We start from the raw sequence: 24,999 nt of genomic DNA on the forward strand, positions 1-24,999 counted from the left end.
CTCGCAGGTCAGAAGTGTGAGTTGTGGCTTTGTGGACCTGAATTTACACTAGCTGATATCTGCCTTGGAGCCTTGTTGCACAGGCTCAAGTTCTTGGGACTTTCTAAGAAATATTGGGAGGATGGCAGCCGACCCAACCTGCAGTTCTTTTTTGTGCTTGTGCAAAAACGCTACGCTTTTCGAAAGGTCTTGGGTGACATCCACACGACCCTCCTGTCGGCCGTCCTACCTAACGCCTTCCGGATGGTAAAAAAGAAGCCGCCATCTTTCTTCGGGGCCTCTTTTCTCATGGGTTCGCTGGGCGGGATGGGCTACTTTGCCTACTGGTATTTAAAAAAGAAATACATGTAGTGAATGCTCTCTTGTTGTGTTAAATGTATGTGTATTTGTGTGATGTTTCAATTTTTCTGTAATGTTTTATGACTGCAGGAAAACATAATTAATCTATATAGATAACACTATTACTTACCGAGTGAACAAATACATATTAAAACATTCCATAGTAAGAAATTCCTGACAGCACATTTTCTGGTGGAAACGGCCTCCATGAAGTTTCATTTCTGGAAACTTGCAGCACTTGTGCTTGCAAGTCATCATTTAACTTTTTGTGAAGGCATGCAGGTCCACTTTCACGAGAATCTTAAAGTAAAAAGCCAGTTAAAAATGGAACACAATAACACCGACGAGGGTTAAACAACCTCCGCATGCCACTATCATATTGATACCTGCTTTTTGATTATTTTCCATTTGCCTGGGGTTGAACCAGTAAAACCACAGGGAAACACGTGACACAAACTTTCTGATAAGTGCTGTGCTGCAAATAACTGCCAGATAAAATATTGAGAAGATGGAGACAAAGTTTAAAGGTTTAAACATTTTGCTTTCTAGTTTAGGTGTGGTGGGAATCTCAGAAACACTTGTTTGTGCACACCAAGTATGAAGCTACAGAAAGGAGATGGCTTATGCAGCCTGGGATAAAGACTGGAAAAAAAGAGAGAAAAGCCAGCCTGGCTCTGTCAAAAACTAAAATTCACCAAAACAGCATCTCTGAAGCTCATTAATGAATGAGCTTATGTGTATGTTAACTGTACAATATGATACAATATATGAAATAATATATAATAACAACTTTTGAGTTACAGAGAGGCTGGCTGTCAGATTTTTTTACCCTTTGACAGAGTTAGATTCGCTGTTTCCATGACTGCAGATTGTACTTCTCATGCATCACATTACTAAATATCTCTTCCAAAAAAAAGATACATATCCGTTCACCTAGAAAACTACAGAGCTTTGCTTTAACAACACACAGCACTGTTATGAGACAAGAGGCAGCAAACCACTTTCTCAAATACTGTTAAATGTAAAAGTTACAATGAACCATCTCACGGTTCCTGTAATTTCGAAGCCAGATAGCTGCAAACAACGTGTGCCCATGCTCCTTTTGAGAAACAGGCAAACTACTGACACAGTTTGCATGTCTTTTTAAGATTAGAATAAAATGTTTAATTTATTTTTACATTCTGCTAGCTTAGCAAGGATATATGTTATTTTCAGCTATTGTACTCTCAAAGTGAAAACAGATGTAACAAGAACCTTGTTTTTTTTGTGCAGCAGTTCGAGTGTTTTTTTATTTTTATTTCTGATATACAAACCTTGTTGAACAATGATTCAATGGTTAATGTTTGAGTGTGGTCTTTCAAAAGACCACAAAAAGTTTGAAAGGGGGGGACAGTCATTGGAAGACACTCTTATTGTTTACATATGTAAAAAAAAAAAAAAGAGCGAGAGAGAAAAGGACAACTGTTTCCTAACATCCACATGCATCCTATCACTGTGTGAAAGGAGTGCAAGCTTTGGCATGTTAGTTTTGTTCTGGAAATAGTCAGTCGTTACCCCATATCTGGTGTCAAAAATGTGTGTGGTTGGGGATTTACGGAGCTACTTTATGGCACATTACAACCAGCACTCACTTTCTCCTGTTTTCAGCACCACAGACTACACAGCACACAACAATCCACTGTCATACTCTGCTGAGCAGGAGTTCAGACGTCACAGAAATTTGTTGTTTGAAAAATGACACTTAGATGTACACGATAAATTCTGCATCAGCGGCACAAATGTCTTGCATCAGATTCAGGATGTATGTTTCACTGGATGGGAATTGGTATTTTCCGTGTGGGAGGACACAGATAGGTTTTTGTGTTGTCCAAAAGCAGAATTCAGATTTCAAAATGTTGAAGTGCTAAGTGCAGCCTTTGAAGCACCTGTACTGTTCAGCGTGCTGGTGGTTGTCTCTCTGCAATACCGATCAGCAAGAGATCAGCACTGGATTTTACTGTTGTTTGTCACTTAGTCCTGCTAATAGATATTTTTGTTTAAAAATTGTCTTATTTCCCCAAAATGATTTTTTTTTATGAGCTAAGAGGTTATATGAAGGGTATGAGAAAAGAAAACAGCTGACTGTCAGTCTAGAGTCATCCAGGTCATGGTAATTCCAAGAACTTGAATAAGGGCAACTGGACTTCTTCTTGGTTCTTGATACGTTTCTCATCTCATCCAAAAGGTTGCTATAGTTCTAAACCAGTTGATGGAGAGTACCGGCTTCTAACTCGTAGAGGGGCCGTTCACACTTGGCAGGTAGTTGCGGTCACGTGTGGTCCGTGAGTGTCCTTACTGAGGCTTATGGAAAACAAAAGATATACCTCAAGAAAGCCCTTCAAACTTGTGGATGCCCAAAGTGGGTCTTGATCTTAATCTTGGGCCAAATCAGTAAAGACATCTGGACCAAACAACACTGGGACGGTACAGAAGCCAAGAATAACAGGCGCATACATATTGTAACTCCATATGTGGCAGGTGTGGTGTCTGAGAAACTTAGAAGGATCTTCGCCAGAAGGATTCCTGTTTATTTCAAACCCAAGAACACTTAGAACAAAACACCTCAACAAACACAGAGTGGTGAGAAGTGTACAGATCTTTATTTAGGAGAGACCAAACAACAGCTTCACAAGCACATGGCACAGCACGGGTCAAGACTCAGCAGCTCCTTTACACCTTCAGGAGAAGGGACACTCTGAGGACAGTAATGCCCACATTCTGGACAGAGAGGACAGGTGGTTCAAAGGAGAAGTCAAGGAAGACATCTATATTAAACTGGAAAAAAAAATCTTTGAACAAAGGAGGTGGTCTCAGGTATCACCTTCCCAGCACCTGCAATGCAGTTTTGTCTCTGCTCTCCAGGCAGTTTCACAATCATTCAAACTTTGGATGCTGTGACCAAAACATGCTCTTTCAAACAGATAAACAACTTATGGGCGGGTGAGAATGACTTGAACAACCACACCTTGGTCAGGTGACTTATTAACACACGTAACTGTAACGACCTGCCAAGTGTGATCGGCCCCTCTGCTGCTTATAAGCCAATACTCCCCACCAACTACGGTAGTTTAGAACTGAAGAAGCCTTTCGGCTGAGAAGTGAAACATCTTCAAGAACCAAGACGTCCAGTTGCCCTTATTCAAGCTCTCAGGAAAAGGCTGTTCAAGTTGGATTGGCTAAAAAATGAGGGTTTGCAGACAGGAAAAAAAACAAAAACGATTTTTTTTTTTTTTTGCCAGTGTTTGTTGATGGAGTCAACTTTTCCTGTTGATCCTTAATGGGAGCCTGATATAAACATGCTCTTTAACTGTGCCCTCTCTGGATAATGTCTGGAGTTGTGAGCTCCGTCTGGCTTTATGGCTGCTTAGACAGATGCTCTCGCTGAAAGGACAGTGCACTGTTCCATTCTGACCTTGGGTGGCATTATTTTAACATCATAAGCCTTGGAAAAAAAAAAAAAAGATTTCCCAGATGTCTAGTTTCAGCTGCCAGAGAAACTCAACTCCGCAGGTGGCGATCATCAGCCCGCTGCAGCCGGGGCAGAAAGTGCCCCGAAGAACATGGTGATCCAAAGATGATGACCAATTCTTTTCTTTTAAGGGCAGCGTGTTCAGAAGAAGCTCATTGTGTCCAGTTTCAGTTTTTTTTATAAAGAGGGCAGGGAGCCATTTAGACCCATTAATCAAAGCGTTCCTTTAATGCAAAAAGGGTGCATGGAAAAAAGAAGCTGGGAAATATGCACATGTAAAGTGCTATTTGTGGTTGCAAATGAATCATAAAAATAGCTTAACAGTGTTTTGCCATTTTTTTATTATTTGAACAATTTTTTTATGCCTATTCCCTTTTTTTTTATTAATTGATAAACAGCAGATGACACTGAGGGGGTAATCATGAAATGTCATAACCAGCCAACGACTGTGAGCACAGCTAGAAGCAGTCTTTCTTTCTCTGACTGAACTCATGCTACCTGAGAGGTTGGACACGTACTTGTTGGATTACACAAAATTAGAAACATAATCCTAATTGTGATTTGTGGCCATTATATTTCACTAAAATATATTTTACTTTTTATATTACCATACATGTTTATGGTGCTTTTTATGATGTTTGTTCATAAGCCTTAATTTATTCAGTTGCCATCAATGAAAAATAAATAATGAAAATGGAATCTACAGAAATTGTTTTTTTTATTTTTTTTATTTTCCCAAAAACACTGTGAGCTTCCTGCAATGTAAGAAGCCACACACAATCCGTACATCACAATCAACGTATGAACACTGAATCTAAGTTTACAGAAAGAAAATATCCCTCATTACTTTTAAATTTCATCTGAGCCTAAAAATAAAGTTTGAAAGTAATATAAGGCAGCGGGAAGCTCTGGGGTCACAAATGTTTGTTTTTAAAGGGGTGTACAGTGTATTTGTATGGGAACGATTCCAGACATGAAGCAATACAACTCATCCGTAGAGGTGAGTGTTTCCAGCAACGAGCATTAGGAATGGAACAAAAACTGTACTTAAATTAAAAGCCTTTTTGGACAACAGAACCAAATGGCACAGCGGATTTAGACTTTCCCAGACATGACAATCGATTTTATGAGAGTAAATTCTTCTTCTGGACTTTTCATAAAGAAAGGAAGAACGTAAACAATCATAGGATCAACAGAGTAGCTAGTTTGAGGTAAATGATGACAAACTATTTAAGCACTAAAGACAATTAATGTGCATTTTCAGCTCCATTTTCCATGGGTGATACTTTGTTGTCTTTTTCTGTCCCTTGTACACATCTCAGAGGACTGTTGGGTTTTACAAAGCATTTTACCAACTACTTTTTGGCCCTTCACAGACCAAACAATTATCTAAAAAAAAAAAAAAAAAGATAAAGTGACATGAAGTAAAACAATTAAGCAACTCCTTTAAATCCAACATGTAGGATGAAAAGAGGATCCACTAAGTTAGTATCTTATCTGAAGGTAGTTGCCAACATGCAACAAACATTTGCATTCTCTGCAAAAAACACACATAACTGGGGCTGTAAACATCCTCAAGTGTTCCCAGTCATAAAAACTCCAATTACTCAGTGATCAGTGGAGCATTACAAGGCAGATAAACAGTTTAATAAAAGCCACAGAGGCTGCAGCTGGAGGGGTGCACCACGAAGCCACGCTTTCTCTGAGGGATCTGGCTTGACAAAACCTAAAACTCCAGAGATGTAATGAGTGTCATGACAGAGATTCTCAACTCTCCTTGTTAAGCCTGCCTTTCTTCTTCAGACTCTTTACATGCTTCCCATGAAACTGTCATTTGATGCCTCTTCTGCACAAAATATGTTTAAAAGTGAAGAACATAAAAAAAAAAAATGGCACAAAGAAACATTGCAGCTCAGGCAATGCAGAAAAATGTAAAATATCAAGTAACACTAATAAAAGCGTTATTTAAACAATAAATACACTCCTAAAGCTTGTTGCCTTATTTTCTTACATGATAGCCACAAATTAGGGCTATATAATTGAAAACTAATACAATGACTTTAAAAGTGATAATTGTCGTGTTCATTCAATACAGTGATGGTTTCAAAATGTTTCATTTTAGCTTAAATCCACAGCAGATAAGTTTTTTAGAAGAATTATGCGTCACCAATCTATTTTGGTTCAATCTGACTGTTTAGCATCAGTCACAACAAGCACTTTAAATTTGAACAAATTTTTAAAAAAGACTGACTTTCGGCTTCTTGGCAACTCATTCATCTCTCTCCGTAGTACACCCTTTTGGATAGCAGAGCAGTCTTGCTTTTATCTCGGATTACCAAAAGTAATTCTGGATCAGCAGCTGTTAAACACCACGAAGGGCAACATGTCGGTCATCCGTACAAAGAGACCTTTCTGTGAGGAGGTAATAACTCAAAATAGCTTCAAGTATCATGACCAGCTTGGACCCGGATACAGATATTGTCATTTATAGTGTGTTGTTTTGAGCATGGCTGTAAATTTAGCAACCATCTACAGAGGGTAGCACTGGTTTTAGCTTAGGCCTGTTGTTTCTGTTTTTTTGGTTGGCGCTGAGGGGGTTGCCCTGGAGACCATGACTTTAGATACCAAAACCGATACGTCGCATACCATCCCAACACGCCACACATGGTCCCTAGCAACTTGTGTGACGGATCATGGAAGTAAACAGAGGTGCAGGCAAACATCCAAACCCATATAATTATAATCATATTCAAGGCCACATACAGCAGATTGAGGACCATCCTGGGTAGTACTGACAGACTGGTTGTCCTCAAGAAGACCATTGGGGTAGTTTCCTCCATGATGAGGAGGGCAGAGAAGGTCAAGATGAAGGAGTGTCCTGAGATGTCGTACCCCTCCCAGTGGAAGCCGGCCTGCCTGCAGGTGGCTTTGGAGATGAACTCTTTGTTGACAACAGTCGAGGCGACATTTTCAAAACAAGTGCCGGTCATATCCTCGATGTGAAAGAAGGTCTCTGTGCAGACATACCAAATAAATGTTGCCACTACCAGAGACAGCAGTCGCCATCCAAGGAAAGAAACACTCCTGCTGAAGGTGGAGTTGGAGAGGAGGAGGAAGGGTGTCAGTAGCAGCAGCGTCCAACCCCAGGACACTTTGACAAAATACCTGAAAAAGTAACAGTGCAGAGATGTTAGCACTCTGCTATCAGGGACTTGCTTGGGCCTTGATTCTTTCAATTCTCAGCACTACAATGCTGAACCAGATCTAAAGAAATTCTGTGAGCAAAATATCTTTTCTTTGTCATTTTGAATAAACGCATTGATCTTAAATACTTCACCTAAAGATATGATTGTTTTTCTTCATTAATGCTTCATCCTTTACAGAATCCACAGTCAGCTCTCAGAAGTGCCTTTTCACACCAATTTGCAGACAAAAAGTCTACCTGATAAAAATATTTAGTTTATTATCAGCATGAATCAGCTATTTGAAAATGTTGCTTAAAGATTTTTTTTAACCCTATGTTTTTATTCTTTATTTATACTTTATTCGTGCTCCTAGACCGTTAGAAATTATGTCCCTGGCAATCAAGTAAACAATTAATCAATGCACTGTAGTTCCAAATAAGATATTTAGAATATTTCTGTCCCAAACTCTGCAAGAAAACAATCAATCAATCAGGGAATGTTATTGTTCAGTTTATTCTGTCTGATTAAAAAAAAAAGAAAAGAAAAGAAAAGAAATGTCTTTACCTGAATCTTAAATAACTTTCATTTATCCCCTAAATTTAAATGGAATAAATCATGTGACTTACAAAGGCCAGTGCATCTGTACATGCCTAAACCATGTGGATAATAGTTATTTGACAACCTAGTTACAATTATTTCAGATACATGTACCTTAATTTAGTCAAAGATCAAACTAAAACACTGTGGGTCAGACGCGTTTCTTTTGTAAAAACTGGCCTTAAACTCATTACAGTCTACATCATCTCAAACCAAAGACATAGTGAGGTAACAAACTGAACAATAAACTCATTTCTTCAATTTCTGAAATGTCCGAAAACTAATTTTTTTACTGGGCTAGATGATAGAAGGTACTTTAATAGTGTTTTCCTGAATATGGTTTCTTTAAATCATTGTATTTATTATTTATTGTTGAACTGTTCAAACTGAAATCGGCCACAGCACAGCAAACAATGACAGTTTACCCTTAACCTACATCTTTCAAGCGCTGCTGACATTATTATACACGGTGAAGAAAAGAAAAGGACTATTGTTTCACGTCTTTTTCAACATCAGGTCACCAGTTAGACAGGAGCCACTAGCTTAATAAATGAATTCTGGAGACTATATTAGTTTGGTGACGACGTACCACTCACTGACTCTACTTACACATTTACGACGTTTTTGCTGCTGCTGAAATAAGTCTGCGGGACGAGCTCCAGCTCTTTCAAAATTGACCCCACCACCGAAATGACTAAAAACATCCAGGGAAATTTCTGTCGGACACCGGGGTTCCTCCATAGTACCACCAACTTGTCCACAATGACATCTATCGCCGCCATATTGACGCTGCAGATCTGACAGGGTAGGGAGGTCTCTCTGACGTCACGAGAGCTCAACCAATCTTCTTCTTCTTCTTCTTCTTCTTCTTCTTTTTCTTCTTCTTCTTCTTCTTCTTCTTCTTCTTCTTCTTCTTCTTCTTCTTGTTTTATGGCGGTTGGCAACTAGCTTCTTGGTGCATTACCGCCACCATCTGGACTGGAGTGTGGATCAAAGGTCAGTCTACTACACTATCCTAAATTCTTTTTAATAGCCCAGTTTCCTTCAAAAACAAAAACAAAAACTTAAAACAAATGTCATTAGACTCTTTTTGAAATAGAGAGTGTATATTCAGTGTCTCTTGATAATCCCCAAGCTGTGTAACTAATCTTTGTCTGGCGTGATGGTACTTAGAACAGTACATAATGACATGCTCTATGGACTCTTGACTATCGCAGTATTCACATTTTCCATCAACATGCTTTTTCATTATAAATAAAGTTCTATTTAGACCTGTATGTCCTAGCCTCATTCTGGATACCACATCTTCTTCCTGTTTACTCCTGTTTGTATTCCTACTCCTCCCCACCTTTCCTTGAATATTATACAGATGTCTCCCAGACTGACCATTATCCCATAAGACCTGCCATTTTCCAATAATTTTAGCTTTAATTATACTTTTGACTTCAGTTTTGCTGTATTTAACCTTCATATCTATAACAGATTTTCTTGCTGCTTCTTTTGCACATCTGTCCGCCAGTTCATTACCTCCTACACCTATATGGGCTGGAACCCATAGAAGTGTAGTACTGCTACCAGACCTTAATAGGTTGTTGGCTAGTTGCATTATTTCATAAACTATGTCCAGTCTCAGAGTGAAGGTTCTTCAGGCTTATCAACGCTGAACTAGAGTCTGAAGCTATTACTGCTTGCTTAGGCCTATTACTCTGTACCCACAACAGGGCCATCCATATTGCCAACAATTCTGCTGTATAAACAGCCAAGTCATCATTAATTCTTCTAAAGGATTTGAGTTTTAGTTGAGGGATAACATAGGCAATTCCCACTTTCTTGTCAGTCTGTTTAGATGCATCAGTATACAAAATTAGTGTTTCTTTATACTTATTTGCTATATAATTTTTGACACTATAAAGGTCTAGTTCATTATGCTTTTTTTCATCCAGCAAACCCAAGTCAATAGGAACATCTGCCAGTAACCATGGGGGAACACCTGAATAAGCCACTGTAGGGCTTATTTCCAGAGCACCGATTCCTATTGTGGAAGTCTTCTGCCTTATTGTCCAACCTAAGCTTTTAATTAGGCCATTCTCTCTCTCTTGGCATTGCCATAAAACTGACTGGCTCATGTGTTTAGCAGTATGGCCTCTTAAGTTTGCCCAGTACACAAGAGATAGCTGGTCTCTTCTAAGATGAAGAGGCATCTCCCCCATCTCCACCTGAACCGCTGCCACTGGCGTGGTCTTAATTGCCCCACAGCAAAGTTTCAAACCTTGATTCTGGATAACATCTAGTTTTTTATGAGACCTCTTCTTCTTCTTCATCTTCTTCTTTTTGTTGGGACAACTGAAATCCAGTCGAGCCTATGTACATTACTGCCACCAAACTGCTGGGACAGAGTTGTTTTTTAAATTGAGTTCAGGTTATAAAAAGTTACCTGTATAATTCTATTGTGCTTCAAAGTTTGTTCAGACAAAACGCCCTTGATGTCCCTTTGTTCCATGATTCACATGAACCTCAATGATGTATCTGTAAATATCAAAGTAAATGTTTTATATGTCTTCCATCAACTATTTCTTATCAATTTCCCTTTCGATTATTTCTAAAAAATCTTAGCACACAGAGTGAAATAACAACGGAAGAGGCACTGGCTAAGGGGCTGTGCATTATATATTTTTTCAAAATGTTTTCACCTGGCCTGCTCCAGTTTCACCCTATCCTCTCTTATCTTTATATATCACCTTCGTCTTCCTCTTGGCAAACTTAAATCCTCATGAATATGTCCATCTCTCAGCCAACCTTAACTGTCTCATGTATCTTTATACACATTACTGTTAATTCTTTCCCTGCTATTTTAGGCCCTTTTATTATGATATACCGTCAACGCTTATCATCAACCATGAAAGAATTCAATTCAATTAATTTTAATTCAGTTCAGTCTTTCTATATAGCGCCAAATCACAACAAATGTCATCTCAAGGCACTACAATGATTTAGTCCAATTCAAGCCAATTAGAGTTCAGTTCATTGTAATCAAATGCAATTAATTAAATTAATCCTGTGGCCTTTCTGTGTGGAGTTTGCATGTTCTCCCTGTGTATGCATGGGTTCTCTCCAGGTACTCTGGCTTCCTCCCACTGTCCAAAAACATGCATGTTAGGTTAACTGGTGTCTCTAAAATTGTCCTTAGGAGTGAGTGTGAGCATGTGGTTGTTTGTCTTGTTTGCCTCTGTGTGGCCCTGTGATGGACTGGCAACCTGTCCAGGGTGTACCCCGCCTCTCGCCCGATGACCGCTAGGATAGGCTCTAGCCCCCCCGCGACCCGACCAACGGATTAAGCGGGTATAGAAAATGGATGGATGGACTTTGCTTTCAGTCAGTTGGTTAGACACAGGCATACAAATATATTATGTTTAGACATAAGTATACTTAAGGTTAGGGGTGAAAAACATCTAGTTTGACCTTGTTGTGGAAGTCTTGTTGGGGCACTTTGGGGGACACATTTTCTTTTGAGACTGGACGGGGCCAGAAGACACAAGGTGAAACTGTCCCTCACATCAACCAATTTGAACCACTTTTTGAATCTCCAGTACTTCATGTTTTGGCCAGCCATATGTTCTTGGGCAGTTATTTTAAGCACATAATCACTAGAGCATGTAAGACAGGCATTGCCATGAAAACATTAGAGTCTCTAAGGATATTCAAGAGTATTTCCAACTACTGCGCAGTTACTTAGATGGAGCTGAAACCAGAAAACCTGTGAATTTACTGTCTGACTGCATCACTTGACCTTCTCCTTTCCTTTTAATATTTGATAATCTTCCCCACTCAAACATTCTGTTCTACTCTGCTGTCTGTCTGCTCACCTTTAAAAGTCTGATGCATCTATTTTATATGGCTGCCAGCATTTCTACTCTCTTGCAAAGATATAGGTATATCAACTATGTGACAGAACTGACATGTATGTGGCCATTGCTAAATTTAGATGCTGGATACCGCAAAGACTTCATCTTCAACTTCAACAGGTTAAGTGATGCTCAAACTCATCCATCATCCAGTCAGTAACTCTGATCCGCCTCAGAAGAATATAACTCTGTTGTATCAAACTGTTGGAGCTTAAATTAAATAAGTGATTGGAATTATTACAAATGGCAGAAACCCATAAAAACTGAGAAGCATTGCATCTTCATCAGAGAAAAAGTTGTTAAATAAACAACAAGAGGTAAGGATGACCTGTGCAAAAGGTCCTCTTTTCCTCTTTGATGATGCAATCAGTCTCTTTTACACACAAAGTCTGTGTGGAAGCATGAGGCCAGCCTTTGAAGGTTCTGCTTCAGAGAGCTCACCTGGGTCAGGGGTTCCCAAACTTTTCCATGCCAAGGCCCGCCAAACAGTATTAGCTTCTGGCCGGGGACCCCCTTTGCAAACCACAGACAATGCTACAAAATATGTAAAGAAACATCAACTTTTAGAACGTATTTTCTTTCTTTTATTCACGGACAGTAGCTTGCCGTGTGAATGCAGCCTGACTAAATGCTCTTCTTTACGTCGAAGAAGTCAACCGTTTTTTCGGACTCTGACGGATGTTTTTGTATCAAGTGACACTCAAGTTTCGAAGGTTTTGAACATTCATTTGAGAGGGTCTCCAGACAGAGGACGCATTTCGGGCAATCGTGGCCATTTTTCTGTATGGCTGTAAAGCCAAACTTAATGTATGCTGCCTCATACTTTCTGATTTTAGTCGGCCAGTTCTATCAGTCTCTTCCAAGTCAAAAATCTGTCCATTTTGGCTAGCTACCTACACGCTAGCTTGAGGAGCAGAGCAGCTTCAGAATAGGCTCAAACCGCCAGGTCTACGATGTTTTGACTGGCAGCCAATCAGAAAGACAAGCATGGCAAATAACATTTCGATATGATATATTATTATAAATTGTATTTTACAATACTGATTAAAAAAATGTGACAATTTTTTATAATGATGTTTAAAAAAAATTGAATTCTATTTTTGCATTTTTTTCTTATCTTCACTCCAATTTTCTGAGGCCCCCCTAGCGCCCCCTGGCGGCCCCCACTTTGAAAACCACTGAGCTAGGTGACACAGAAGAAACTTCAGAGTGGTACAGTGTTCTTTTGGGTTGTTTCAATCTCTTGTTAAACACATATGAAGACCAGGAAACAATCTAGGGCCAAATGATTAAAAGCAGACTTTGTGGATTATCTGTGAATCTAATGATACTCTTAAATAATGAGAGTAATAATGAGAGTTACGTAACGTTAAATACGTTACGTTACGTTACGTTACGTTACGTTACGTTACGTTACGTTACGTTACGTTACGGTCATTCTGCAGACGCTTTTATCCAAAGCGACTTACAATAAGTGTGTTCCACATCGGTAGGCAAAAGAACTTCAGGTCACAAGAAATTATAAGGGCATTTCCTTCCAAAACCAAACAGCTAAGAGCATAACTAGTGCTAGAGTAAGTGCGGAAAGTTAGGTACCTAGTTAGGGTGTTTTGTTTTGTTATTGACAAATGTCAAATAACTACAAATAACAAAACTAACTTCCTCCAGACACACACGTGACAGTGCTTATGCCCCTGCAGGGGTTAAAGCTCTGTTTCATGCTTCCTTGACATTGTTGAATTTTACAGGCATTTCCTGTGGTTTTCCACACTGTGTAAAGCTTGATGGTTTGAGTGAAAATACTGCAAACTTTGTAAATGACATTTGCAGCTGATTTTCATATGTAGACTGTGAACTCCCAAACAGCAAAAGTTCTTGGTTCGAAGCTGTTTTTCTAACGAGAGTTTGCATGTTCTCTATGTGCCTGTCCCAGTCTAAAGTCATTTTAAGGTATCTCGTTATTCTGAATTGGCTTTTGGTGTAATTTAGTTTAGCACTTGTCAGGTATGTTGCGTTAGGGTTGTACCACCCCAGTGTTCACCCAAGCTTTCTGGAAAAGCATAAAGAGCTTTGAGGTGACTGAATAAATGATGTATGATTAGTGGATTAGGAACTTAACTTTCAGTCACATTATAACCAAAGTTTCCTTTCAGGCCCTACAGTGGTCATGCCTCAGTGGTCCCGATGACCCCAAGGGTGCACAGGCAGGTCTGTCATCACATTAGATAACTGGAATGCTGCACAAATATTTACTTAATACATCTTATTTGGTTTATGTTATATTATGATGAGTGCTAACTAATATATGTACCTCAAATGATAAACAGAGAGCTTTCATTGTTGTGGATGTCTCCCATAAAATAGCTCAGACATGATTCTGACTCCAGTGGCTTGTTTAAAATTTCCTGATTTAGATTTAGGATGTGAAAAACACATTTGACTTTCCTCAAAGTAAGGAGACAGAAAGAAAAAAAGGAGTAAGAAGCATAGAGGAGGGTTTGTGTGTGTGAAACTGTCTCTGGCTCTGTTGAAACACCCTGCCACAAATGACAAACGACAAACGACCATGTTTGCAAAGCCTCATACTGAGGTGAGGGTCTCCGCTGCCACTTGTATGGCTCTGATCTGCGAAAGGACGTACAAGTGAAGGTAAGAGGCATGGATGTTTTGTTGCATTATGTTGCATATTAGGAACATCAACGCATTACATAACATTGTTTAGATTAATCATGTATTTATACTGTGACTGTATGTTGAAACATTTAGTTTATTTCTATTCATTAAAGAGGGTTTGAGCGATAATTCCACTTAATTAGGCAGTTTAGCTTCTGTGCAATCTGGTAAAAAATGAACCAAATGAAATCCAGAACATTGAAAAATTTATAATAATGAAGAAAATGTGTTCCTTTATTTGTGTTGTAATAACATGTAATAAAATGTACTTTTCTAGTTAATGCATCATTTATGTTCATCGGCAACTTTGCTTTTCTTTTTTCTAGAAAAGTTGGGAAGTTTTCTAGAATGCAATGAAAACCTTAATCTGAAATTTGCTAATTCATTTGAAGCACAAAATAAACATTTTCATTGTATTCACTGAATTTTCTCATTGTTTTTAGAAAGTCTAAACAAATGTGTGTGTGCCAGCACATATTTATAAGTGGCAAAGAAAGGCAGAAACGTTTATAGAATATTCAGGTAACATGGTTCTGGAATATGGGTGTCAGGGTTGGATGTAAAAGGTTTAATCTTTTTAAGCCATGTTCTGGGGAATTCTCATTGCTTAAAGGTCAAGGATGGAAGTAGGAGCCCTCATTTGAGCAGCAGATATGTAAAACCTGAAATAGAAATGTAAACTGAAAGTATATTACGAAGGTAGGAAGCTATATGAACAGAAACACTTACTCTGCTCATCTCAGATGGACAGAAAGACAGTGGTCTAAAAGTCCATGTCTACACTAATTTTGGGAAACACAGACATTGGGTGACAAAGAGATGTAAGACAATTCAGGCAGTTATCAGCAAATGTTTGATACTATTTATGCAGAGGTATAAAATAGAACTACGGAAAGATATTTTCATGCTTCAAGATTATGTCTTTTTTCAGGAGGTCCATGGTTATTTCAGCAGGATAGTGTGATGGACTTGTGACCCATCCAGGGTGTACCCTGCCTCTTGCTCAATGACAGCTGGGATAGATTAAATGTAATCAAACAAAGAGGTGAACAGGTAAACATGCCTCTCTCTCAACTTTTTAAAAGGCCGTTGCCAACATCAAATTTTGTTTTTACTAAGCACAAAAGAGTTTGGTCCGTGAAGACACTGAATCCTTTCCTTTGTAAATGTTTCTATGAATAAAATCGACAAATTACAGATTTAGGTTTTCTGAAGATAGGTTTTTCATTTGCTTAAAGCTCCCTTCACAGATCTCCCTTGTCAAACTAAAGATGGTCTTATCTACTCCCTTCCTCAGAGGTGCCACAGCTTTCTCTTCCTCCTCCTCGTCCTCTTCTGCAGGACTCAGATGGCTGCTGCCGGTGCTCAGGTCCTGCTGGCTGCCACCCTGTGGATGATGCCTCACATGGAAGCTGCTGCCACTGTCCTGTCAAGTTACCCCGAGCTGTTCAACAAAACCAGAGCTGCAGCGGATACTCACCTCTTCGTGCTGAGTGGAGCCTCTGGTGTGTCTCATGGAAGACCGAAGCGAGCCATTTCACCCAGAGAAATGAAAACCCTGCTGGACTACCACAACCGTGTCCGCTCGCAGGTCTTCCCTGCTGCTGCTGACATGGAGTACATGGTGAGATACTGCGTGGTGTATAAGACCAGGCAGACAGGTTACTCTTCTGTCTGAGATGAGCTTATTTTTCTTATGTTTTGTTTTTTTGTGTGTGCCCTGAACAAAGAATATCTTGGGGTGTCCTGGAGAGTCTGGTACTCAGACTTTAGCCATCGATCACATGAACTCAGTAGGTTGTGATGTGGGATCCTTGTGGATTGGGCTTGTTTCACACAGATGACGTCAGATTGGTATCTCCGGCGTTTGAAAGTCAGATGTACACGTCAGACTTTTTGTAGTATTTTTCTAAACCCTTTCTAATCAAGTTTTCCTGCTCGGGGGGGTGGGGTGGGTGGGGGGGTGCTGTTATGTGGAAGCCTTCAGGTTTTTAAAGGTGCTTAGTTAGGGCACAAGTGTGCCAGTAGTATCTGTATGAATGCCACTCTGCAGGTCCTACAGGAGAGCATAGTATCAAGATGAGCAGAGTTGCTTTACCTGTCAGTGATCTCAGTGTCATGGCTGATTTGTATGGAGTAGGTGAGAAAAGATACAGAAATAGGATCTCAAAGATTACACAAACTCAGCATGAATTGCAAAGCTGAAATGCATAAACAAACTGACGAGAAATGTTATTTGGTCTTCATATAAAACAACTTCTTCTTTATTATTTATCAGCTATACATAGTTCTGGTGTATTTCAGTGTGTCAGCCCAGTCCCACAAGATAAAGAGTGATCTATCTGTGCACATTTGCAAATCATAGTATTGTCACAAGTCAAAACAAAAAATCATGAGATGGCAAACACTTTAAAATGTGCAGTCACAATATTGTGTACTTTCTAACCCTATCCATCAATTTAGCATCAAAAGCTAACGTCATTTTCACCTTCACTATGTATCTTCAACTCCTAATCCTAACCATTGGCAGGTGAGAGGGAATTAGAACAGTCAGGACTGAGCAGGATGAGTGGCAAACTATTGATGTCATACATGAGGGTTGACGGGCTGTCATATAGCAACACACAAAGGTAAATGATGGCATCATAAAGCGACACATGGTAGTTGAATGTTATCCCACAACATTAAAGTAGGTAGTCGCTACATGCATGCAGCATGGCATAAGCTACACCTCTATAAACAAAGGGAAATATATATATATGAATGTATCGTGAAATTACTCTTAATATCTATTTCACAAAAGGTTTTTGTGAATTCAATTTTTTGACATTTCTTTAAAAATGGGTCTTCAAATAAACCAAAAAGACATATAGAATAAGTAGAATCAGCTCCATTACGTTTAAGTAACACATTATAAAGTAATGTGCCTGATTGACTCTACAAGTTTGTGAAACTCAATGAGATGGAATTCCCTTTTTTTGGTGCTTTGTTGGTCTGATTAGCTGTTCAAATTGTTTGAAATCTGCAGACTGTGATGGTCATAGCACAAAATTCGCTAAATTTTGATCATCAGCTGTTCTTTACTCCTCCTGTGTCACGCCCAGAGACTCTCATTTTTAGTTTTCATGTTTAGGTTATGCTTTTGTTTTCAGTCCATGTTTAGTTTTGTGTCATGCCTTAGTTTCCCTGCACTCTGTTTATTAGTTCACTCACTTTACCTGTGTTTTTTCCCTCAGCTGCACTCACTCCCCAATAACTCTCACTCCCTATTTAGTTTCCTGCTCTCCTGTCAGTTTTGCCGGATATTTGTTGTTGTTTGTTGCCATCCATGTTCCACGAACCCCGAGAAGCTATGTATTTATTATTTTTATTTATTATTTATAAATCTACTTTATTTTTTGAAGTCCGCATCCGTGTCCTCCCTAAAACCCACATCCTGACATCCTGACTTTTGGATGTGTGACATCATTGAGATCATTCCCCACTGGATACACATCTATAATCATGAAATAAACATTATCACTCGGAACGACTTTATATTAATTTCCAGTAATATTCCTCTCTGAGGGGACTTTTCCCCCACTATTGGGGAATTCAGGTCTTTTTTGCACATATTGTCATCTTTCTGTCTCCATAGATATTGTGGTGTTGCTACCCTCTGTGTCTGCTTCAGTCATTTTTATCAAAAGGAGTAGAAGATATGTTATTGCTTATTTTGCTTCTTGCTGTGTGAAATTAAAAAACTCCATTTTTCCGTCTTTTCTGTCACTCCTACAGCTTTGGGACGAGGGCCTTGCTAAATTAGCCGACTCCTGGGCTTCAAAATGCATTTGGGATCATGGGCCGACGAATGCCATGAAATACATTGGCCAAAACATGTCAATAACTTCAGGACGGTAGTGCAGATTTTTGTATTCAGAATGAGCTTTTTAGTCTTCCAAAGTTATTTTGCACCGCGTGCACTGTATGTCGATGAACATTCTGATGTGTGACGGATGTGACAGGTACCAGTCCATTGCAGAACTCATCAGGTCTTGGCATGATGAGAGGCATCATTTCTCCTACCCGAACAGATGCAGTGGATCTGTGTGCTCTCACTACACTCAGGTATAGTCTTCATGTTTTCAAGGAGGAACATTTAACGTGATGTTCCCTCTCTGGAAGGTTGTGTCTTAATGAGATATCTTCTAAAACTATGTTTTTTTTTTTCAAAGCTCTGAAAATAAAACCTATATCAGCTTTCTGACAGTAGATGTCTTGGCAAAAGTTTACTATAGCACTTTGCTGGTAGGTTGACCCAGCATCTTGTTCCAGTCCTGCGCTCTACGTACTCTCTCTCTCCGTTTCTCGTCCTTTCACATAATCCATAAGCCATAAGCCATCTGCTGCAGGACTCTTTGTTCCTCGGGCGGCTGAAGAGAGGTCCTCATATCTGTGGCTGCATGTTTGGGGTCTTTGTTTTGCTTCAGAATGTTTTGGGTCTGTTAAAAGAACATTATTTCTCTTATTTTTGGAACAGGTGAGTTCACTGCAATTACCTACACTAAGAACATGTGTTTTTCCCTATATATTGTACACGGTTCATCATTTTGTGATCATTTTATTAAGGGATTTTATGGAAATCATTTAGTTGGAGGAGGATAGTAATGAAGACAGAATTCAATTCAATTCAATTCATTTTTATTTATATAGCACCAAATACAACAAATGTCATCTCAAGGCACTTAAATGATAAAGTCCAATTCAAGCCAATTGGAATTCAATTAATTGTAATCATGATTATTTATAAAATAATCCAATTCATTCATATAGAGCATATATAATTGTCTGAATCTTTGAGAGAAGATCCTTTTGAATCCTTTCAAATGATATATCTTCAGTGTGTTTAGGAGTGGGTGTTAAGTATATCAGGCTAAAACATAATATATCATTCAGAATCTAAAGGTGAGCTGAAATTATTTAGGTGAGCTGAACTTTTTTATACGCACCCAGAGAGCTGCTGACTGAGGTGACTTCACTCATTCATTGATTGAACGGCTGTTTATTTAGCAGCTCTTAATACAAAACTCAGTGGCTCAAACATTTTTATGGTTGCCATAAATCGGAGGAAAATGCTGTCTCAGACAAACAAAAACTTTTTCCTTCACTGCCTTGCCCCATAATCTATTTTCAAGAGCTGAAACTTCAAACCCCTTGTTACTGTGTTGTTTCAGTTTGTGCTCCTGAAAATAAGCATATGTTTACTGTTTTTCACAGATGGTCTGGGCAAGCAGCAACAGAGTGGGATGTGCCGTCAGGAAGTGCTTGAACATGCATGTGTTTGGAAGCACCTGGAAGGAAGCCATGCTATTGGTCTGCAACTACTCAATAAAGTAAGAGCAACAGAAAAGTTTAGCTTGACATTTTCAAATATGCCTCGTTGCACTGATTAACACTGGGAATTTGTTATTTGTTATTCATATTTCTCATATTTTAGCCAAAAAATCAAAACAATTAGACAAAACATTCACGCAACACAGAAAAACAAGAAAACTAATCTGTGTCTAAAACCTAGAAATAACTCTGACGTTATGTCACAATTTAATATTGTTAATTTAAAAATCCTAGTGGAAACAGTTCGGCATCTGAAATCAACAACTTGTTCTCTGGACATAATACCATCCGACTTTTTAAAAACTGTTTTTACCTCAGTAGAAAGTGATCTCCTACAAATAGTTAACAGCTCACTGGCATCAGGCATTTTTCCCAAGTCACTAAAGACAGCTGCCATTAAGCCACTCCTAAAGAAGAGAACTCTAGACGCCTCTATGATGAACAACTACAGACCTGTCTCTAATCTCTCTTTTATATCTAAGATTATTGAGAAAGTTGTATTTAACCAGCTCAACGACTTTCTGAATGAAAGTGGAAGTCTTGATAACTTTCAATCAGGCTTCAGACGTCATCACAGCACTGAAACAGCTCTGGTCAAAGTGTTAAACGACATCAGGTTGAATACTGATTCTGGTAATGTTTCAGTCCTGGTCCTGTTGGACCTCAGCGCTGCGTTTGATACTGTAGATCACAGAATCCTGTTGCACAGGCTGGAAAACTGGGTTGGACTTTCTGGAGCGGTCCTTAACTGGTTCAGGTCCTACTTAGAAGGCCGGAGTTATTTTGTTACAATTGGCAGCTATGAATCTGAGCGAGTGGCCATGACTTGTGGAGTCCCCCAGGGGTCAATTCTTGGACCTCTTCTGTTTAACTTGTATATGCTCCCTTTGGGTCAGATATTGCAGAACTTTAACATCAATTATCACAGTTATGCAGACGATACACAACTTTATGTGTCTCTGTCACCGGACGACTGCAGCCCAGCAGACGTACTGTGTCAGTGTCTGGAGGAAGTAAACACCTGGATGAGAGAGAATTTTCTACAATTAAATGAAGACAAAACTGAGATCATTCTGTTTGGTAGCAAAGAGAAGAGGGTCAGCGTTGGTAAATATCTTGAGACTCGGAACCTTACAATCACTGACCAGGTTCGTAACCTCGGAGTGTTGATAGACTCAGATCTGACTTTCAGCAGCCACATCAAAGCTGTCACCAAGGCAGCTTTTTACCACCTCAGAAACATCAACAGAATTAAAGGTTTCCTCTCCCAAAAAGACCAGGAGAAACTCATCCATGCATTCATCTCCAGTAGACTCGATTACTGTAATGCTCTTTTAACTGGACTTCCCAAAAAGAGCATTAAACATCTGCAGCTCATCCAGAACGCTGCTGCTAGAGTTTTAACCCGGACTAAGAGATCTGAACACATCACACCAGTTTTAATATCTTTACACTGGCTTCCAGTCAGTCACAGAATAGATTTTAAAAGCCTGCTGATGGTTTACAAATCCCAGAACGGTTTAGGCCCAAAATACATCTGTGATATGTTCAGAGAATATAAACCCAGCAGAGCTCTTAGATCCAAGGACTCAGGTCAGCTGGTTCAGTCCAGAGTCCAGACTAAACATGGAGAAGCAGCATTTAGCTGTTATGCTGCTAACAAGTGGAACAAACTGCCAGTGGAGTGGAGTGGAACTTTCAGCAAATGTAGACATTTTTAAATCCAGGTTAAAGACATTTCTGTTCTCATGTGTCTATGCATGAAATATCTTTTAACTTATCTAGACTGTTGCCTGTTTTTAAATTCATTTAAATGATTTTATTTGTTTCTTTTTATATTCTTTTATGTATTTTTAATGCTTCTTGCACTCCCTGCTGCAATGCTTTTATTTTATGTAAAGCACTTTGAACTGTTTGTACATGAAATGTGCTATATAAATAAATAATAATTTGATTTGATTTGATATTGAATTATTCACTTTCAGTCCAAATCAATTCAGAATTCTTTCTTTTTAATTCAAAGATTCACTTTGTGACCTGCTTATAAAGATTTGCATTTTTAGAATGAAGTGGTGAAGTGAGGCAGAGTAGAGAAAGAGAATGGATAACTTCTACGGTTGTCTTTGATGAAACAGTAATCTTACACATTTTGATAAAGTGTGACAGTTTTTGAGTCTTCATAGTGAAAGTCATGCTTTGTTTGTACTGTGGCCCAATGTAGCTATCACACATCCTGGAGTGAGAATGTGTTGACTGATAAATGTAGAAACTAGGGATGGGCAACGATTAAAATTTTAAATCTAATTAATCACATGATTTCCCTGATTAATCACAATTAATCGCATTTGTATGCAAAATCCAAAAATGAATTCAAAAGTAGCGTATAGCTTTTAGCATTTAGTTTTATTTTAAATGTACTGCCATATGAATGAAAGTGCCATAACATTTGTTGTGCAAACACACTTTTAATATCAGCATTTTCATGTAGTTTTTATGTAGAAGCCTCGCTCCACTGTCTGTTTCCCTGAACGACTTGCTGGTATCGGTTGTGTGTTTTGCCTTTAAGTATTATTTTAGAATGGAACTACTACGGTGAGAAGACAATTCAACTTGGCAGTGTTTACAGATGACTTTGGTTCTGTCGACTCCGCCGTCTGGAAGAACTTTAAAATGAAAATGGCCGAGTAAAAGTTCCGTACCCTTCTCCATGTTTGGTGGATCCGCCGATTACTTTCTTTTCCGGTTCCGCAGCAGACAGCGACAGACTTTTACAAAATAAAAGCCTGTGACCAACAGACTTTTACAATAATAAAATAAATAATAAAACAGGGCTGGTCCGTGGCGTAGTGGGTTGAGCAGGCGCCCCATGTACAAGAGGCTATAGTCCTCGCTGCAGCTGGCCCCAGTTCGAGTCCCACATCAGATGGCCCTGTGCTGCGTGTCGTTCCCCCTCTCTCTAATAATTAATGAGTTAACGCGATAATAATGAGTTAACTCGCCCAGCCCAGTCTTTTTCATTGGATCTGATAACAATAGGAAAATGTTATAATCTACTCCGTATCATCCTCTTTAACAAGACCTCTTGCAGTTGTAATAGCACTATCTGCTTCCTTATGTTTCAGGGGAAACTGGGTTGGAGAGGCTCCTTATAAGACAGGAAAGCCTTGTTTTGTCTGTCCATCCAGCTACAGAGGCTCCTGTCGGAGGAACCAGTGCTCATCAAATACAAAAACCGGGAGACTTTAATCCAAGGCGTTAACACAGCACAGTGTTTTAAATGTGTTTTTATTGAAGAAAAAAAGAATCAATGTGAAGTTTGACTTTAAATAGCATGATGGTTGTATAAATAGACAATTTTTATTAACAGCAACTGATGCTGTACAACAGTGTATACTTCTAAGTATCACCTAATATAGTTTCACACATACTGTGCTTATCCATATCTTAAATGAAATGAACTACTATCAAAAATTTAAATAATGATAAATTTTACACAGGAAATTGTTTCCAATTTTACCCTCTCAAGTTTTTGCACTGTTACATATTCATTTTTAGTTTTGAGTGATTATTGAATGGCATTAACATAAAGAAATCAAGCACTTTTCTTGTACAAATTATATAGTACTTCCCCTTACATGGGTTATTAGCTATCTTTTCAACTTGATAAGTCAAATGTCTTTGTTTAGCCAGTATGAATATATATTGTGTGATTCTTACAGTAAACAATGTGTTTCATTCATGGTTCTCTGTTTGTCTTACTGACCATTAATTTATATATAAATAATGGATGATTCTGAACACCCATACAAGTAATCTAATGTTTACAAGTTGTGTTTGTTCACTGCTGCAGCCGGAAATTTTCTGTCCTGCATTTCACCTCATTACATCTCACAATTTACCCGATGGAGGCTTTCTATGTCATAAAACAAGACACTAATGCAGCTTTTATGGTTAAAAACCTGAGAGTATTTGCTTCCACAAGCAGGAAATGTATAAGGACATATACTGTAGAAACCAGTCTTACCTAAAAGAAATGTTCAGACAAACAAGTATATAAAGAGCAATAATGAGTTCAGCAATTGTTTATTTAATGGCTATGGCAGTTGGTTGTTAAAGCAGAGTGAAGCATAAAACTGTGAACCCAAATAAACTAGAGCTGCGTAATCCCCTGGAATAAAATGTTCAAAAATAATCCCTGAGATGGTGACTTTTTTTTGGAAGAGGGGGAATCAGAAATGGGCAGATATAACTCACGAGTTATACTATTAATTTTATTCAAATAAAATCAAACAATTAACTATGTAAACTGAAATACTTGTACTTTGCTATAATTTCTGGTACTCCACTATATTTCAGAGGAAACTACCCTACTTAATTCACCTAACTGCCTAAGAAAGTGCTTTTTTAAATAAGATATTGACATAAGAAATGCATGGACATTATACATTATTAAACAATCAGTTGAAGATTAAATCTAATTAGAAGCTGAGCCAAAATACTTTATTTCATCTTATAAGAAACTATAATGAGATAAAAATGTATTTGCATTTTGACATTTAACAGAACAACATTTTAAATAGTGAACTTGCTGCCATATCTTTAATTACTTTTGTTCAGTTAGAGGGTTGGATGGAGCAAATATTTTTGATTATCTTCAGTCATCATTTTTTTAAACATTTTTTAATCAGAAAAATTGATAATCAAAGTTACAACGTGACATAAATTAGCAATAATGATAAGCTTAGCCTTTATATGTTATAGTGGGACATTTCTTCATTCTATTTACATCATTATAATATTGAAATAACATAAAAGTGTAACTGAAGGAAAACTTGTTCAGTGTCGGTTTAGCTTCAGTAAAGTGTCTGAGTACTTCTTCCACCACTTTGAAATGTAGACCTTTAGGTAAGACTGACCTGACTGACTGGCACTGCAGATTGCGTTTACATGGCATATTTACATGATGTGAGAAAATGACAAATAATTGAGTTTTTCAAACCAAAAGCAGACTTTAATAACTGCATGTAGACATGTCAGTGTGATCGAAATGAACAAAATCGAACTTTTCAAAGCTGAACTTACATGCCCAAATAACTCCTGCATGTATACACTAAAGTGGCTCTGGACACGCCATACATGCAATAAAGTTAGATCTTTTTGCATCTTTTTGTAAAAGCAGTTAACTGTATATTAATGCAGCCCAATTTGCAATAAAGTTGCTCTCGTTCACATTTTTCCAGTTTCTTTTGTCAGATGACTAAACATGTCAGAAATTGCGACTGTGTTTTTGCAATATTGTGTTACTTTGCAAAAAAATGTATACTCACTACTTGGATATCTCAGTCAGGACCGACTCTTTTACAATGGCTGGATCAGATAATAGACTTTTTAACAATTGAAGAAAGTATAAGTACACAACACT

General features: G+C 38.4%; 3 protein-coding genes across 3 annotated transcripts in view; 2 read left to right on the forward strand and 1 right to left on the reverse strand.

The window, feature by feature from the left end:
• gdap1l1 (ganglioside induced differentiation associated protein 1-like 1) overlaps positions 1-4,546 on the forward strand; it is a 27,057-nt gene extending 22,511 nt beyond the window's left edge. The window contains exon 6 of the mRNA XM_075475332.1: positions 8-4,546. Coding sequence (XP_075331447.1) covers positions 8-351 — 344 coding nt within the window. The 3' untranslated portion in view covers positions 352-4,546. The remainder of the gene's footprint in view (positions 1-7) is intronic.
• Positions 3,028-8,551, reverse strand: fitm2 (fat storage inducing transmembrane protein 2). Its single transcript, XM_075475333.1, has 2 exons — positions 8,239-8,551; positions 3,028-7,012 (listed from the first exon to the last, which is right to left on the reverse strand). Exons 1-2 carry the CDS (start codon positions 8,409-8,411, stop codon positions 6,403-6,405), a joined length of 783 nt encoding a protein of 260 aa, XP_075331448.1. The 5' UTR covers positions 8,412-8,551; the 3' UTR covers positions 3,028-6,402.
• Positions 8,552-15,552: 7,001 nt separating this feature from the next.
• Positions 15,553-22,823, forward strand: r3hdml (R3H domain containing-like). The gene is made up of 5 exons (XM_075475842.1): positions 15,553-15,828; positions 17,982-18,100; positions 18,209-18,311; positions 19,461-19,576; positions 22,700-22,823. The coding sequence occupies exons 1-5, from the start codon at positions 15,553-15,555 to the stop codon at positions 22,821-22,823; spliced, it is 738 nt and encodes a 245-aa protein (XP_075331957.1).
• Positions 22,824-24,999: the final 2,176 nt, after the last annotated feature.

The sequence above is a fragment of the Odontesthes bonariensis genome, chromosome 10 (genome assembly GCF_027942865.1).
Source record: "Odontesthes bonariensis isolate fOdoBon6 chromosome 10, fOdoBon6.hap1, whole genome shotgun sequence".
Taxonomy (NCBI): Eukaryota; Metazoa; Chordata; class Actinopteri; order Atheriniformes; family Atherinopsidae; genus Odontesthes; species Odontesthes bonariensis.